The sequence below is a fragment of the Pocillopora verrucosa genome, chromosome 3 (genome assembly GCF_036669915.1).
Source record: "Pocillopora verrucosa isolate sample1 chromosome 3, ASM3666991v2, whole genome shotgun sequence".
NCBI lineage: Eukaryota > Metazoa > Cnidaria > Anthozoa > Scleractinia > Pocilloporidae > Pocillopora > Pocillopora verrucosa.
The window spans coordinates 1,661,453-1,678,094 of NC_089314.1; the positions used below are offsets into that span (position 1 = coordinate 1,661,453).

The 16,642-nt window shown below is 36.4% G+C and overlaps 3 protein-coding genes and 1 pseudogene across 5 annotated transcripts; 1 reads left to right on the forward strand and 3 right to left on the reverse strand.

Annotated features, from left to right (window-relative positions):
• Positions 1–481: 481 nt before the first annotated feature.
• On the reverse strand, positions 482–5,146 carry LOC136279965 (uncharacterized). Its single transcript, XM_066164512.1, has 2 exons — positions 4,665–5,146; positions 482–2,939 (listed from the first exon to the last, which is right to left on the reverse strand). The coding sequence occupies exons 1-2, from the start codon at positions 5,037–5,039 to the stop codon at positions 2,715–2,717; spliced, it is 600 nt and encodes a 199-aa protein (XP_066020609.1). The 5' UTR covers positions 5,040–5,146; the 3' UTR covers positions 482–2,714.
• Positions 5,147–5,434: 288 nt separating this feature from the next.
• On the forward strand, positions 5,435–8,672 carry LOC136279926 (chromosome partition protein Smc-like). Of its 3 annotated transcripts, none has more exons than XM_066164415.1 (6): positions 5,435–5,530; positions 6,418–6,562; positions 6,966–7,010; positions 7,214–7,255; positions 7,509–7,562; positions 8,228–8,672. In XM_066164415.1, the coding sequence occupies exons 2-6, from the start codon at positions 6,470–6,472 to the stop codon at positions 8,267–8,269; spliced, it is 276 nt and encodes a 91-aa protein (XP_066020512.1). In that variant the 5' UTR covers positions 5,435–5,530; positions 6,418–6,469; the 3' UTR covers positions 8,270–8,672. The 3 variants fall into 3 exon arrangements, with proteins under 3 accessions (XP_066020512.1, XP_066020511.1, XP_066020510.1); XM_066164414.1 differs by lacking the exon at positions 5,435–5,530 and adding an exon at positions 5,544–5,706 and having other exon boundaries at positions 6,404–6,562; XM_066164413.1 differs by lacking the exon at positions 5,435–5,530 and adding an exon at positions 5,544–5,706.
• A 973-nt stretch (positions 8,673–9,645) lies between these two features.
• On the reverse strand, positions 9,646–16,062 carry LOC131770533 (contactin-associated protein-like 2; annotated as a pseudogene).
• LOC136279975 (contactin-associated protein-like 2) lies at positions 14,429–15,418 on the reverse strand. Its single transcript, XM_066164543.1, is given in 6 exon segments — positions 14,429–14,916; positions 14,919–14,953; positions 14,956–15,046; positions 15,048–15,115; positions 15,118–15,240; positions 15,394–15,418. Coding segments are annotated over 6 exon segments (633 nt in total). The 3' UTR covers positions 14,429–14,625.
• Positions 16,063–16,642: the final 580 nt, after the last annotated feature.

Consider the following 16,642-nt stretch of genomic DNA (forward strand, 5'->3'; position numbering starts at 1 on the left):
TTACTAGCCCTGCACCCTTAACTGGTATCAAATATTGAATTTTTCAGGCATGCACCAGCTTGAAGTTGAAGGGAAATACAAGCAGCTAGTCACCTTTGAAAGGGGAAGTTGATTCCTGCTTTCCTGCCTTGCCTCTTGCACTCTGCCCCTACTGCCTTGTTCTGTAGGCAAGAAATTCAGACCACCATTCATGCAGGTTGCTCAGGAAATAAAATTCTATTTCCTGGCAACAAGGAAAGGTGAAACCAAATAGCTAAAAAGAAACTAACTCTCTATGAAGACTATTTCTGTGATGGAAATGAAATATTTTCAAAATCTAAGAGAATGCATAAAATCACAAGTAATTGTTTCAGGGATACAGAATGTTTACAAGAGCTGAAATTGGCAATTAATTTTCAATTGAGTCTATAAATTGTAACTCGTAACTCTTTGTGGTAAAACATACCACCTAATGTGAACTCACTGACTGCACATAACAAGGTTAGATGGTTCATATAATAACTTTTATTTTTGGTGATTGGCAACTGACAGCATAAATTTACAAACTATGCTGCAAAGACTTATTTCATAGTAATTAAATTCTTAAAACTTGATGAGACCTAATTAAAAGATCTCTAGGTCAAGTACATTTATTCATTTATAATTTAAAATATTACATCATTTTCAAAGTAATAAATCCTTAAACTACCATTACTTTATAACTAACTCTCCCTACTGTCTTCCATACAATCAGTAAGATGAAAGTTTGGAGAATTTGCTACTGGATCAACTAATTATACCTTAATTAATTTTTCCCTTTTTCTTTTCATCACTAGTCAGTTTAATTCTGTGTTAACGTTGTAAGGACAAATTCTTCCTTAGTCACTACAGGTAGTAAAAGGTTGAGTAGTAACACCAATGCAGGATTAATTTCTCCAACTGTCTTTACTCTGGTATCTAAACAGGGACTGGCTTTTGCATCATCACCAATATTTAATGACAAGATCCTATGTCGGATAACTCAAATTGTTAGTATTACTTATTACAATAGATGTTAATTCCCTGATTTTCTTCAATAGTTACTGGTTAATCATAAAACCATAAATTGAACTATCAGGTAAGATCTGGACAAAAATATGATCTTTACCTTGCCTACAAGTACATCAATACATCTGACAGTGACTATTTCAAGGCTAACTATGATTAGTATATACCACACAGGTGAGTAGTGCTTTTCATGCATGCTGATTGGCTAGTTTGAAAGTAAATGGCAAGTATTATTCACTTCTGAGTACATCAAGAAATTAATTTCTGCCCATTTGAAATAAACATATTAACTACTTTTTTAGCATCTGTGTGGTATAAACCAAAACAAATCTTCACCTCAGTGTAAATTAAAGTGGTGGATATTTACGAAGCCACAAAGCGGCCAAGTAAATATCCACCTCCATTCACCTCCACTATAGTGAATAACTGTTAAGTATTCAAAACATCAACCCAAAATTATAAAGCTAATTAACAAAACTATTCAGCCAAAAGAAACAATGTTTTAAACAAATAATTTGCACCACAAAGTTTCACATCTGTGGAAAAAAGATCATGATGACTTCTTATTTACTATAAAAAAGGTACTGCATACTGTAAACATTAATTTAATGCTATTTGAAAGCCACAAGATTGCACGGGCCATGCAGGAATCAAAGCACTTTACAGAAGGAATTTATGATTATTATACAGTTCCAAAGGTTCACAAATCTTGAATGTTCTGGGAACCGGACCAAATGAGAGCAGTGACATCAAGTTCGAGAAATTCTTTATCATTGTAGCAATATCTTAGCAGTTTTTTTGGTTGCAAGTTGCAGTAACTGTTCTAATTAAGTTCTGTTGTACTCAACTAAGCAGCGTTTACAGACAAGTTCTTTTTTCCAAATGTCTTGTAATTTTAGCACAAAAAACATACCAGAGACCTAACAATTACTAAACTGGCTTGATCTATGAAGACAAGAACCTAAATTAAAGTAACTCCAGTTGTTTAAAAATTTAAGTGAAAATAAGGGGAAAAAAGCCTGATTGTCTTGTAAGTCGTTTTAGGAAATACAGAACTTGTGTTTTTCTAGCAAATATACATCACTTTGTTGGTTGTAGTATTACTGGATAAGAAGAAAATGTTTCTTCAACAACCATTATTACAGTATCACTTTGTCGAGCATTGTGGTGCAATGTGTTGGCTAAAAAATTACATTTCGGCATTCTGAAATATACTTTAGCCTACTAGCAAGCTCAGCTAATTGTTTTTACTGTTTTGATGTCAATTTTTTCAGTTTTTTAAATTTGAATACTCAAGTCCATCCAAAGTGATAATAATAGTAATACAGTTTATTTTCTTGGGCAGAAATGTGCACATTGGCTCAGGTTAAGGTTGCTCTGAGCTGGCCCAAAAATTTATTTATGCCCTAATGGACATTAACTGTTATTGTTTGAAAATCATTTCACTGAAAGTTGTCAGGAAAGCGGATCTTTTTTGAACCCACCTTACTTCTTCAAATGAAGTATTTGAGAGTAAAAATGAGTACAGAACCACATTCAGCAACCACAACAAAAGTCACTTGCAAAAATTCAGCCACTTTAAAATACTTTCAAAAATAACCAAAGTAATAGTTGATGTTTTTTTTGTGTCCGTGGTTTCCACTTAAGATGTAGCCTTTACCCTCCCTCTTTAAATATTGGCTGATGACCTACAGTCCAATTGAGTTTAGAACTCTGTCTTTAATCAGAGGATCAAAGCATCCATAACAGTTCTCAAACAAACACTGAGGTTTATTGTATTCCAGCAGCTTCTGGGGACCACGGACAAGGAAATGCTCCAAGCTGTAGGCAATGCAGACAATGCACTGTTCTTGGTAATCATCACACTCCTGACAGACATAGACACGACCTGAAGACTTCCCAACAAACACACCCTAAGCAAAAGAGATTGATGTTTGCTTATCAGCAAAATCGTCTAAAAACAAGTGGAATGTGCTATATGCTAACATAATAATGAAAATAAATTAAACCAAATATTCTAAAATATTTCAAAAGAATCCTACAAAGAATAACTTAACCCTTTTACTCACAGATCTCTTTAGTAATTCTCCTTACTGCCTGCCCACAATTTTTATGATGTAAATGGTTTAAAGAATTCTCCAACATGTGATTCAAGTTTTCCTTGATTCTCCTCACTTTTCTGCTTATACTGTACTGAGATTGTATGGAGAAATTCTGTTTTGGTCAATCAAGGGAGTTAAAGGATCAAAATATAAAATTCAGCACCGTGGTTTTTCTGTTCCATAAAAGATTCACTGAGCATACAGCTTAAGTTGTAAATCCCCTCAACAATCTCATCTTAAATTTTACATGTGGACCTGACTTCATTAACATGTATTCCGTGAACCTATCAATTTGGAAAAATGATGATTGCATCAACTATTTTAGGAACAACAGTGCTTCTCTCCTATTCATTTATTCTGCACTCAGGTTTAGTTGACAGCTCACAACTTTCAAACATGTTTGAAAATTCTAAATATGAGACAGGTGTGCAACTTAACAATGTGACTTCAAAAAAGGCTGACTCCAATATTGCAATTTATGAAAAAACTGGCAAAATATACTAATTATATATAATAATTCACTTTGCAAAAAGAGGGAAACTTAGAATTGGAGAATACCATTGACAAGTGAATTGTATTCTATATCATATACCCTGTGCCGCTGAAATTAACCCAAATTTAGACTTTTATTTATATTGATTTATCACAGGTCATATATTAATAAGGGTCTTAATAATTCACTAACTCGACAATTAGTAATGGATGAAAATTGTGATACTCAGAATATTAGAATTGGAGGATAATCTTTTCCATTTACACTATTAAGCATGTTCCAGTAAAAAATACACAGGTAATAAAGAGAAACCAAATGCATCTCTCACTTCATCATCTCTCACAAAAATTCGATTACCAGCACATCAATATGCAAATCAACCCCAGGAAGACAAAAACATTGTAGTCGTTGTGGTTCTTGTTTTGTTCCTAGTTGCAAATTTTTCAAATCAATTTGTTTTGTATTTTCCTTTGTCTTTTATTCAATTTTACCACACTTTGAAACAATGGAAAATAAAACTCAAACTGTTTTCTCACTGACAACATACAGGTCCTCGTAATCATGAAAGTCATACTGTTCACACATGTGGAGCTTGAACAATGACAAGCGTGAGGAGGGTGCGAAAAATATGAACGGCATTTTTTAAAAGGCACAACTAGGCAAGATCACTCGCGCATAGAGGAATATAAACAGAAATTCTATGAATCTATCTTGCAAAAGTTACTTTTGGAATCGCGACGTTTGAATTGTACACTAAAGCTTATAAAATCTGAAAAGCTTAGTCTTTCGGTATCCATTTTAAACCGCTCGTGTCAACTCTTCAACGCCGTTTATTGTCTTAAAAAAATTTAATCGATCGAGAACTCTTTAGTTGACGTTCGACATCAACAAACTGTGTAAGAATAGCTCCTTGATAGCACAAATCAACTCGAATACATAAATATAGCTGATTTATTTAAATATTTGACAATGGGTGCTAGTGAAGGAGTTATCCACTACAAGTTCAGAATATTTCCTTGCACTTCTCAAATTAACTACCTTACCTCTACCGGGAATGATAAGCTTCCTTGCAACATACCGATCTGTGCAACTTCCTCTTCGATATAGTATTTTTTCCAGACTTGTAAAGTGAAATCCTCGAACACGGTCGACTCGCCACGGCCGACAATCACTAGATCTCGATTGAAACCATTTACAATAAGCTTACGATATTTGTAGTCTTCGAGAAAAGAGTCCAATTCTCTTGTGTCGTTGACATTTAATTTCCTCAGCCGTGTAAAGAAACGTTCCTTATCTGTGGGATCCGCCAATTGAAAGGCGCTGGAAATTTCGCTATCCGCCATGATTGTTCTCTGAAGAAAAACCACACCAGCAAACGGATGTAAATTGGTGGTGAAATCTTCGATTATTTCGGACATATAAAAAAATATCCAACAAATGCAGAGCTACTGTAAGGATTCTTGTGTGTTGATTAGCTGTCTTTACGCTTCATGTCATAAAGACAAACACACAGCAAGAGTCCGCGTTTAGCAAATGTGTCAAATCGTAGTAATCATAAATTATCACCAGGGAACTGGGCAAGGGGACTGTTAATCCTCTCCTCTCCCCACCATAGAAGGATTTGCTTTGCATTTGTTCATTTATTATTTGGCGACCATACCGCTGAACCGAAATAACCCTGGGCTCGATATTGACCCTAAGCTTGTAATTTCTATCAGCTCCTTTTTTCCTTGCTTTTTGGTATTTTGATGAAATACATTTAAAATTTCAAACAAGCCAACAATACTGATAATAATGATGATTACAATGTCAATGATCAAGAACAAATATGTCAATTATACAAGTAAGGAGCAGGACTGTCAAGACTGCCGTTCCGCAAATGGGGCGCCCACAATAAGGCAAGTCAGAGGTAAGCACTTATCACCAGTTGATGGTCATATATTGAGCCATAAATCTTTGGAACCCTTAATCGGAAGGCTTTGGATCTTGAGACAATTGTTATAAATACAATCTCGCCAGCGCTGATATTATAAAGAATTACCTCTGACCACTCAAAGGGCAGGAACTGCAAAAATATTTCGTGAGGTAAGGTATACTACAGTTGCTGATAAGCGCTCATGAAAGGATTAGTTTGATTATGAGGATCAACTAATGAAATTCAATCATGTACGTTTTTAAAGACGGCTTGACTTTTCCAGGCATTTCCTCAAATTAAAACTAACGCAGTGTGTAGAGTCAATACAAAGAAACTTCACAAGGATTCATGATTTATATGCTGAAGCGATATTTCGAAGCAAACTGGCATTTTCGTTCGAATTTTTGCAACGACTGCGCCACATATCTACGTGGTTTTTACATCCTTGGGAATGTTGACAAAATCCATGGACATCACTGTCTCTTAAGGTCTCTTAAGGGCAGTCAGATTTATGTTGCTCATGTATAAAAGTTGCCACATTTCTATGACGTCTCCTTAGACATGACTGTGCTAATTACTGTTAAACTTTGCTTTTTTTTTTCCCTTGGAAGTGTAATAGGAAGCCATGACTTGACCCGTTTTGTGGGAGTTGCACCCAACCCTATGCAATGGCTTATAACTGTTAAACATGATCACAAATTAGATTGTTAACTTGCATAAGAACACAACACAATGACCTGGCTGGGTGTTGAGAAGCTTGGACTATCACCTGGTCTCCTGTGCCTGTTTCAACCACATTGTTAGTACCAGTCTTTTAGCTGGTAGCAATATTCATGCAGGCTGGTGATGGTTTAGGTGGTTATTCAGTCTTTGCTTCATAGGTATGAAGCTGTAATCCTGAGTTGCGATACCATGCAACCCATTTCTTAGAAGATGTCAGTCAAAATGGAGGACTGGCCTAAAGAGAAGCAGGTCTTGCTAAGAAGTATTAAAGAAAAGGAGGAAAGGTTAAAAGACTTTGAGAAGGTTAGAGGCAAAAAAAAAACAGTAAGTGACAGCAAAACACACAATAAGCTAATGTGCAAGAGGACATTTGGTAATTTGTGAAGGGAAAAAATATAAGCATCAATATAAATTAAACCAAAACCATAGAAATCACAGCAGCAAATTTGAGTGGAGGAAATTTCAATAGGAGCCAACATGAGCATAAAGAAAAAAAAGCAAACTGTGTGAAGGGCAGAAAAACATGAGTAACCAAGTTGTGATTGTTTTTAGTTTTGGTTCCAATTTGATGTTTGTGGTGTGCAAGTTCCCTGGACCAATCAAAGACTGTTGTAAAGCAAAAACAAAGAATGTATAATTTCCCTAAATTGCGTATTGGCTATTAACTGGTCATTAAGGTGAATGTAAAATCTTGTTATTTTTGCAGAGGTTCCTTCCCACCATGATAGAAGATGAACGACTAATTTTGAGGGTAAAAAAATGCATATACATTTAGCTGTTAGATCTTTTTATGTCATTTGTATTATTTGTAAAGATGGTGGGTTTCATTGAGATGGTTTGATTGATTTTCTCAGTCATGTCTTCTCCCTGTTGCAGTTTGCTTTAAAATAGATTAGCTGTTTTAACTCTTAAGTACAAACATTTACATGACCTTATATTTGTAACTTTTTAAAGGAAAAGGAACTTGAAAAAGAAGTTGATGGTGTGAAATCCAAGGTAAAAAGATGTACCTAATTTTAATCAATTAGCTTGAGTTAGTATTGAGTGGTACTGGTACTGTAAGTTATGCTTGTATGAATGGTCATTTTTCTGTGTCCCCTTTCCCCCCCCCTCCCCCCTCCTTGATACACTTGTGGTCTCCATGCTCAATTAATTTATCATTTAATTGTTAAAATTCCATATTAATTTTTTTCTCTGTTGCAAGAGATGGTTAATTGTATTTATTCTTCTGTTTGTATGGTGCCATTAGATTGCCACTTGCAAGCAAGAAATAGAAGTTTTGAAGTTGCGGAAACAACTGAAGGTTAGTTACTCTGACTATATACAGAGGGCATTTTGATTGAGTATTACAAAATGGAAATAGATGATCAGAATAAGCTAATGAACACTTGGAGTAAAAACAAGAAAAATTCTTGAGCTATCAGAAAATATTACTGTTAGAGGACTTTCTCTGTCAGTGACAACTGATCCCCCTCCCTCCCACCCCCCCCGAGAAGCATGTGATTCCAAAATCTTCCAACCCCTTTACCCCCCCTCCACCCCTCCACCCCCTCCACCCCCTTCACCCCTTCCCCCCATTAGGTGGTAATGAATAAGGATGAACTTCCCCAAGGCAAATTGAAGAAATGGAATTTGCTCCATTTATGAAACAAAGATAATGATATGTCTGATTTGTCAAGCAAAGGGTCTTTTTGAGGACGAGTAGTTTCAGAGTCAATCCAGAGTCTAGCATTCCTGAAGCTTTTTTTCACAACAACAGAAAAAAAGTTTCCAAACAAGGAGTTTGAACTTTTTATCACTTAATTCAATGAAAAAGTTTTATAACATTCCTTTAAATTTAAAGCACCTGAAAATTCCTGTGGCAAGCCTTAACCACTTCTGTCAGTAATTAAAAGTTTTCAGGACTTGGTATGAACTTCTTTCCCTTTGATGTGACTTGTCTATTCTGTCTTTCTTTTTACTTGGCAGGAACTTGAAGAAGAAAATGAAAGTCTAAGCTCAATACCGTAATTAAGTGAATAAAATTAGCTACTCAGTTTAACTTTCAATTTTGTGGTAACGAGTAAATAAACAAAAGCCTTCAGTTGGCACAAAAATATGCACGGATATTTGTCCGCACACATTATCTGTCCCGAAATGTGAACAGTTTACCGATAGCGAAGCTCGAGGAAAATGGTGAACTACGAGGAACAGATTGTTTGTTGTTTGTTTGTTGTTGTGAAGAGCATAATTTTGCGTCAAATGGAGCAACGCCCAAGAAAAATATTTACGAACAGCTAATAATTATTGTTTCCTGCGTGGGATAGTTACTTTTCATTGTCCTCTGGTACAACTTTATAAAAAAAATAAACATGTTCATTCCTCTGTAACAAGAAAAACCCCCTCTCATCTTGAATTAAATTTTGAACCAATAGTTTTATCGTTGTGGATGTGAGGTTTGAAATTTGGAGAACATCACTCGGGGTATATTTGGTAAATAAACCCCTCCAGGCGGCTGGTATGTAGGCTAGTAATGTTTGCGGCTGAAAAATTGTCTATTGGACGAATAGGAGGCCGAGAAGCGAAGCTTCGAGGGAAAATGTGAAATTCTGGGGAGAATCTCTTGACCGTGGACATTATCAGCTTGCAGCCAACGTACCAGCAAGCCAAGAGGCTGTATGTATTTTCTAACCCTCTCATTAATTATCGTAACGCGCGTTGACAGCAAATGTTTTTGACTTTGTTGTCATTTTTGGAGTAGCATTTGAGGTCAGCTTTTAAACATCATTACCACTGGACTCTACCAAACGAGTTGTTAGCTGACAAAGACTATGGCTTTGTTTCTTTTAGACGGAAATTAACGGAGGACAAATATCGACGTATAGGGGGATTATTGCGTGACTATTGTCCGATGATTTTGTACCACATGACATACAGAAGCCAATTGAGTCGCGAACATCAATAGGTGGGTTATTACCTGGGATATTTCCCACTTGTAGCTGGGATATTTTCGGTCACGAGTCACGTTTAGACCAATCGGACGCGAGCAAAAATATTTGATGGATTATGGGTTCTCCCATTGACATCGACGAGTGTATTCTTTTGTTAGAGAGGTTAAGCGTTGGACCTCAAAGTAAACGGAAAACATTGAATCCCTTGCTTCTTGTTTGCAGCTGTTTTAAGCCTGAAGTGAAAATATTTGCATAACTGATCTTTACAGTATGCCTCCTGCGTGTGACATGAAGTTAGTAATGGCTCAGCTTACCACAGAGTCTCTGTGATTCAGGGGTAGAGCGTTGGAACCTTAATTTTTAATTCATCATGAGGTCTCCATTTTTTTCTTTGTTACACATTCGAGGCAGGAAGGAAAACATCTTTCTTTGTTTCAATATTTTTATTATTCGCGAATCAGAAATTACTTTGTTGCTATACATGACTTCAGTTCTGATGTAGGAAGAGAATCAAATCAGAGCTACTTTTCGCCTTATGCAATAGCCGTAAACTCTGATGCCTGATGACCATTCGAAAAGGAAGATGTTTCTTTAAGCGATTCAAGTTTGATCTTAACAATATTGGCTTCCTTTTTGAAAAAGTCTACCACGTGCGCTATTTAAAAAGAAACCATGGAAAACTACACAACACTGCTGAGATTCTGAAAATATTACATGTAAATATAACTAATAATTATAACTATAATTGAGGTCTGACGGAGAGAGTACACTGTTCAAGTTATCTCTTAAATGGTTAATCAACAGTCTTCATGAGTCTAGATGAGTCCATAACACTCCAGTTTTCCAAGCGTGTGATATCCTGATTCATTGCGACTCACAAATTCACCGGTATCTCCAAATCTCATTGAATCACGGGAAGCTTGGACTTGTCTGTTAGTAAACCGCTGTCCTCTCGCCAGTTCATATCGTTCTTATCGCAGTTGCAGCCGTAACTGCTGTCCGCGCACGTGTCAGTCAAACCGCATGCACATTTAAAGGGAACAGAGTTGACTCCACCCCAGTACTTCATCTTCTCGTCATCACGCGATACCCACCAGCCGAACATGTTACCATTGAGAAGGAGCACTGAATGATAGCACTCGTATTTAATAAACTGCTCACAGTGAGAAGATGAAGCTGTTAAGCTTGCTAGCTGAATTAGACTGGTTTCATCATAAGTAACATTACGCCAATAACTACCAGGGGCTTCAAACCCAGCCACCAGTGTTCTGTTTTCACTGTCGTGACTGATAACTGTCACTCCTATCCCGCCTTGTCAGTCATGTCACAGAAGACTTTAAATGGTTTCACCCCCCTCTCCATCAGGGTCGATGACATAAGAGCCACTTTTAGCCTCAGGATTGCAGTATTTGATGTCACTGCAAGTTCGATTTCCTGAAAAACAAATAACAAAGCAACAAAGAACACAAAAATTTAGAAATAAAAGATTTTATTTATCTTAATATAAAGTGCCTGACATGTACACGAAATTTATTTTCTCTTTACGGGAAATATACTTGGGGAATGTTTATCGGGGAAAAGAAGTACAATAGACCGATTTAAATTGATTCATAGCAAAAGTTGAAAAGATATAAACCATATACATACAAGAATAGTAGTTTATGACAGTATGTGACTCTTCCAGTTCTACCACATGCAACAGTAAAAGACTAAATTCAATACCTTCACATTGTAGCGTTTGCAGTGAGTTTCGCAAAATACAGGCTTACATTCACAATGATAGGAGTTCCTTTCATATTCAGGAACACAGACACCTCCGTTTTACAAGGAGTGCTTTCACATGGAGACTAGAAACAAAGTGAACATTCCTGAATCCTCCAGTTTGTATTTAAAGAAATAAAGAGTGTTAAGCACCAAATATATGAAGAGATCTTACCAACGGACTGCAGTGATGGAAGGTAGCATTTGCATGAACCTTTTCAGCCTCTCTGTACTTGTCTGTGGCCAATAACTCACACAGATAAAGACCTTTGGAGTCAGGATACACTGCTATGTTGAACGAATAGCACTTTGGTTCACCGACACAAAGGAAAGTGCAGTCCAACTTATCTTCCACCATGGACGATGTAAGTTTCTCTTCCCATAAGAAATAGAAAGGGTCGCACTTGAATTTACCAAACGAAGCACGGCCTGTTGGATATCGATAGAGAGCGCTGTTTTGTGTGGCAAACAACAATCCTAACAAAGAAGGAAAAAACAACAAGAGTGGCAGAAGCAGCATGACAGTAGCCGATGAACTCTCACCACGGAATGAGCTGATGTATGACACCGAAGACTTATATGCAAATGAAAAACAGGTCCTTTATAATTGCCTGTCGGTAATTAAGAATTAGTAGCCACATCTATGAAGCAGGTGCCATGGGTGGGATACACTTCTACTATAGGGGAAGTAGAGGTGGGACAGTAAGTTTTAAAAAGTCATCTTAAATAAAACTCTCCTTGACAAACCTGCATGATATTTTTTAGCTTTTTTTTTTTTTTTTTTAACAAGAATTGCTTTCAAACTGTTTTTTTTTCTATTGAGGGGACGATGTCAATTAATACCTTCTATACAACGGGTTTCAAAAGTTTAAATATTCATTTCAATATCTATTAACTCTGACCATGCTAATGATTTATTATATGGGTTTGAACCAATCTTTTCTTATTTTAAGGGATTTTGGTACTCTGCTCCCTACTCTACAACAAACTTGAAAATAAGTTTCTACTTACTCTTCACATGTCCCTGTTAGCAGGTTTGCTTTAAGAAGTTATGTTTTGGCTCGCACCAAGATAACAATAAATGAAATAAATTGAGATCATAAATTGGCACCGACCACAAGTTTCTTCTTTTTAGGCGGAGCAGCTGTTTATTTAATATTTTTTTATTTTATCATGCCAAGACACTTTTCTCTTAGGAAAGAGAAAACGATTCGTTTTTTACAAGAATTTTCAAACTGTTTTTCAAACTTCTTTTTTACTGCAGTTAGGAAAAAAGTTGCGATGTCTATTGATGCCTTCTCTATAAAGAAAGCAGGTTTAAACTACTATTAAATCTAATTAATAAATAATATTTCTGTAAATAACTTGGTACCAAAAGACAAGAAGCTAAAGTTGTTTTCCTCTTAAATTCATCTACGTCATGTCTGTCTGACATGTGAAGATCGGAAAACGCGCGAGCCTCGATAATGTATTTTATTTGCAAAAAAAGTCAGTCGTTTCATCTCTGTTTATTAGCATTTTCAATTGAAACACTATACTGTTTTTAATATAAACATTGCAGAGTTACTCATAAAAATTTCCGGTAAAAGTTTCAAAAAAGATATCCAAATAAGTAAACTTACATTTTGCGAAGGTTGTTTATCGAACATGTTACAGAATAGCCAAGAATAACATTTCACTTAAGAGAAATGGTCAGATGATGACTCGTTAGGATAACTTCAGGTGCACTTTGAAAAAAGCCTGCAAACAGCGTTGAATTACACCTGTTCTGCTCGACTGGAATAAAAATATCATTCTCCGCCTTATGTAGGCCGAAAGGAGATGCAAAACAACGGTCTGTTAGTGCACTAAAACAGCAAAAGACACCTTGTCGGCAGGAAGTACATTAAGAGATTACGAACAATGGGGGTTTTACCAGCGATAGCTGTTTAGAAGGATACCAATCAGGAACCAAAAAAATTATTTAACTTCAGTCAATATACCAAAAGATCGTCGGAAGATCTTTGCAACCTCTGGTATTATTAATTGCGCCTAAACTTGTTTAAGCGTCAAAATGTGGAATGCCTCCGGGTTGGAGAAAACTAATTAATTCAATCCACTGTTATACAATAAAGGAGAAGGCGTCATGACTTTGGCGAAGACTTTGGCAATATTCAACACGTGTGACCATGTTCCCAAAGTTGATGCTATGATATTATATTTTTATGCGTTTCTTTTATCTCTCATTCCGAATACGCTTTATCTTTGAAATTAAGTTAATCGAGAGGAGAAACTGTATAAACTAAAAAAAAAATGCAATTTTTATTTGACACCTAAGTAAATATCGTCGCCAAAAAATGTATGATTAGTTCACGACAGAAATTTCTCGTAAATCAATAGGCTACTAGACTTTTTGCTCAACAGTTTATGAAAAAAGTGCTAATATGTGAAACAAAACGGTGGCAGCAAAAACGCCCTTTGTCGCTTCGTTATCAATATACTCAAACTTCACCGGAAATGATCATAAAGTAAAAATATCGAGGAAACTTTATTTACTGATGGCTTAAAGGAATCCCCCCTGAGATGTATTTTCTGATCATGATCATTTCATTGCTTTGCGTCGCCAGATTAAGTGCCTCATGAATAAAAAAACAGGACCGACTTCGTATCCTGCTCAAGGGTATTTCAGTGCATTTAAAGAGTGGGCCATTAGTTGAAGAAAAAAACGATTGACAACGTTTTTCAGGCTCCATGGGTAGGTGGAGAGAAGGCGACAGTGAGTATTATATAATTGTCCTGAAGGGACTGTCATGGTCACACAACTTTAAATCCTTAACATAATACATAACATTTTGTTGTTTAGTGGTATTGAGAATTTGCGTGCATATATTGAAATGTAGAAGGCGCCGACGAGAGGTCATCAAGGTCTGTCCGATGAAATGTCTCAGCAAATAATTTAATCACTTGCAAAATCCAAACAGAGGGAAAAAAACCGAAAAATTGAATAATCAATTATACAAAGATGACTATCTACTGTAGGCTTCGAATTCAAGTGCTAATACTAAGACTTACAGTCATTTTCAGATTTAGCATATTTATTGGAACCCAAAAGGGGTGAAAGTTTGCAACTATAAAGTCTTTAGAATCTTTAATTTAAGATTTTCTTGCAGACTAACTTCCAGCTTGGTCGTCTCCCCTTTGCTTTGGTTAACAAATTGTGTCATCATAAAAATTACATCAAAGATGTATTTTTCGACGAATTAGAAGCATGTATGAGTTTTGTAAAACGATGGCAGATTTTTCACCGCAGGCAACAGCTTCACGTCTCTTGGAATTCTCAAACGCGGTAAAAGGGAAATGTTTATTATAAAAAACAAATGGAGTTTTGACATACAAGTATCACTATAGTAAACTATTAAAAGTTGTGACCTGTATTTGAGTCTTAAATGAGTCCAAAACACTTCAGCGGTCCAACCGTTGGAACACTGAGTATACATCCGGTAAAATTTTTTTCAAATACTTTAAATCACACATTATGAATTTCTCCATTTTTCTCACTACATTACAATCAAATTACCAATTCATTACATTTCTCTTGACTATCATGGACCTCCATTTTAATTCAGATCTAAGAGAGGGAGTACAATGTACAAGTAACATTATCAATGTTCAACATATAGTCTTGGTGACTTCTCATTAGATAAGTCCATAACACACCAGTTTTCCAAGCGTGTGATATCCTTTTTCGTCACCATCACCAGTATCTCCAAACCTCATTTGAATCACGGGAAGCTTGGACTTGTTTGTTAGTAAACCGCTGTCCTCTCGCCAATTCCCATCGTTCTTATCGCAGTTGCAGCCGTAACTGGTGTCCGCGCACGTGTTATTCAAACCGCATGCACATTTAAAGGGAACAGAGTTGACTCCACCCCAGTACTTCATCTTCTCGTCATCACGTGATACCCACCAGCCGAACATGCTACCATTGAAAGGAGCACTGAATGATGATAGCACTCGTATTTATAAACTGCTCACAGTGAGAAGATGAAGCTGTTAAGCTTGCTAGCTGAATTAGACTGGTTTCATTATAAGTAACATTACGCGAATAACTACCAGGTCATCATAACCCATTCCACCAGTGTTCTGTTTTCACTGTCGTGACTGACAACTGTCACTCCTATCCCGCCTTGTCAGTCATGTCACAGAAGACTTTAAATGGTTTCACTCCGCCCTCTCCATCAGGGTCGATGACATAAGAGCCATTTTTAGCCTCAGGATTGCAGTATTTGATGTCACTGCAAGTTCGATTCCCTGAAAAAAAAATAACAAAGCAACAAAGAACATAAGAAATTTAGAAGTAAAAGATTTCATTTATCTTAATATAAAGTGCCTGACATGAACACGAAATTTATTTTCTCTTACGGGAAATATACTTGGGGAATGTTTATCGGGGAAAAGAAGTACAATAGACCGATTTGAATGAATTCATAGCCAAAAGTTGAAAAGAGGTAAACCATATACATACAAGAATAGTGGTTTATGACAGTATGTGACTCTTCCAGTTCTACCACATGCAACAGTAAAATACTAAATTCAATACCTCCACGTTTGCAGCGTTTGCAGTGAGTTCCGCAAAATCCAGGCTTACATTCACAATGATAGGAGTTCCTTTCATATTCAGGAACACAGACACCTCCGTTCTTACAAGGAGCGCTTTCACATGGAGACTAGAAACAAAGTGAACATTCCTTGAATCATCCAGTTTGTATTTTAAGAAATACGAATAGTGTTAAGCACCAAATATATGAAGAGATCTTACCAACGGACTGCAGTGATGGAAGGTAGCATTTGCATGAACCTTTTCAGCCTCTCTGTACTTGTCTGTGGCCAATAACTCACACAGATAAAGACCTTTGGAGTCAGGATACACTGCTATGTTGAACGAATAGCACTTTGGTTCACCGACACAAAGGAAAGTGCAGTCCAACTTATCTTCCACCATGGACGATGTAAGTTTCTCTTCCCATAAGAAATAGAAAGGGTCGCACTTGAATTTACCAAACGAAGCACGGCCTGTTGGATATCGATAGAGAGCGCTGTTTTGCATGGCAAACATCAAGTTAAACAGTAAAGGAAAAGACACTAATGCCCCATTCACACCAAAGCTTAAACATTTTTAAAAGTTGAACACGGTTTAATTTTTTTTTTCTTCATAGAAACTATTTAACCGAATATTTTTGACTTGAAGAGCACATTGGAAATGCAAGTTAGCAGCCTGGAAAATTTTTTCAGCATTCAATGAAAATCAAGTTAAACAGTAAAGGAAAAACACTAAAGAGAGGCAGGAGCAGCATGATAGTGGCCAGTGAACTTTTAACACCTGAATGCCTTGCGTCAGCTAACAGCAGCGATAAATAAAGAACAAAAAGAAAAAAAATATAATTATTCAGAGTGATAATTTTCTAGTATGGCATTTATTAAGGGTCATGATATGGCAATTATCTAAGGAGGAGGAGCAGGTGAAACAGATGGGTTGAGTTGTGAAACACTGAGAGCGTTACAAAATTTAAAAGTATTATCTTGAACTGCCAAACGGTAAAAGACAAGGGACGCTGTAGCGTGGCGGAAGTTAGATATTTGTAGATAGTGATACGTGTGGTGAAATTTCCAAGTTCCGCTTTGTTTGATCAACTGATGGAAAGTTTCCTGTCAC

Bases quoted from the DNA above. Each gene is read 5' to 3' on its own strand.
- LOC136279965 (XM_066164512.1), bottom strand. From the start codon at position 5,039: ATGTCCGAAATAATCGAAGATTTCACCACCAATTTACATCCGTTTGCT. The intron at 2,940-4,664 runs GTAAGGTAGTTA...TCTTTTGCTTAG, and splicing joins GCTTATCATTCCCGGTAGAG to GGTGTGTTTGTTGGGAAGTC.
- LOC136279926 (XM_066164415.1), top strand. From the start codon at position 6,470: ATGTCAGTCAAAATGGAGGACTGGCCTAAAGAGAAGCAGGTCTTGCTA. The intron at 6,563-6,965 runs GTTAGAGGCAAA...TTATTTTTGCAG, and splicing joins GGTTAAAAGACTTTGAGAAG to AGGTTCCTTCCCACCATGAT. The intron at 7,563-8,227 runs GTTAGTTACTCT...TTTACTTGGCAG, and splicing joins AGTTGCGGAAACAACTGAAG to GAACTTGAAGAAGAAAATGA.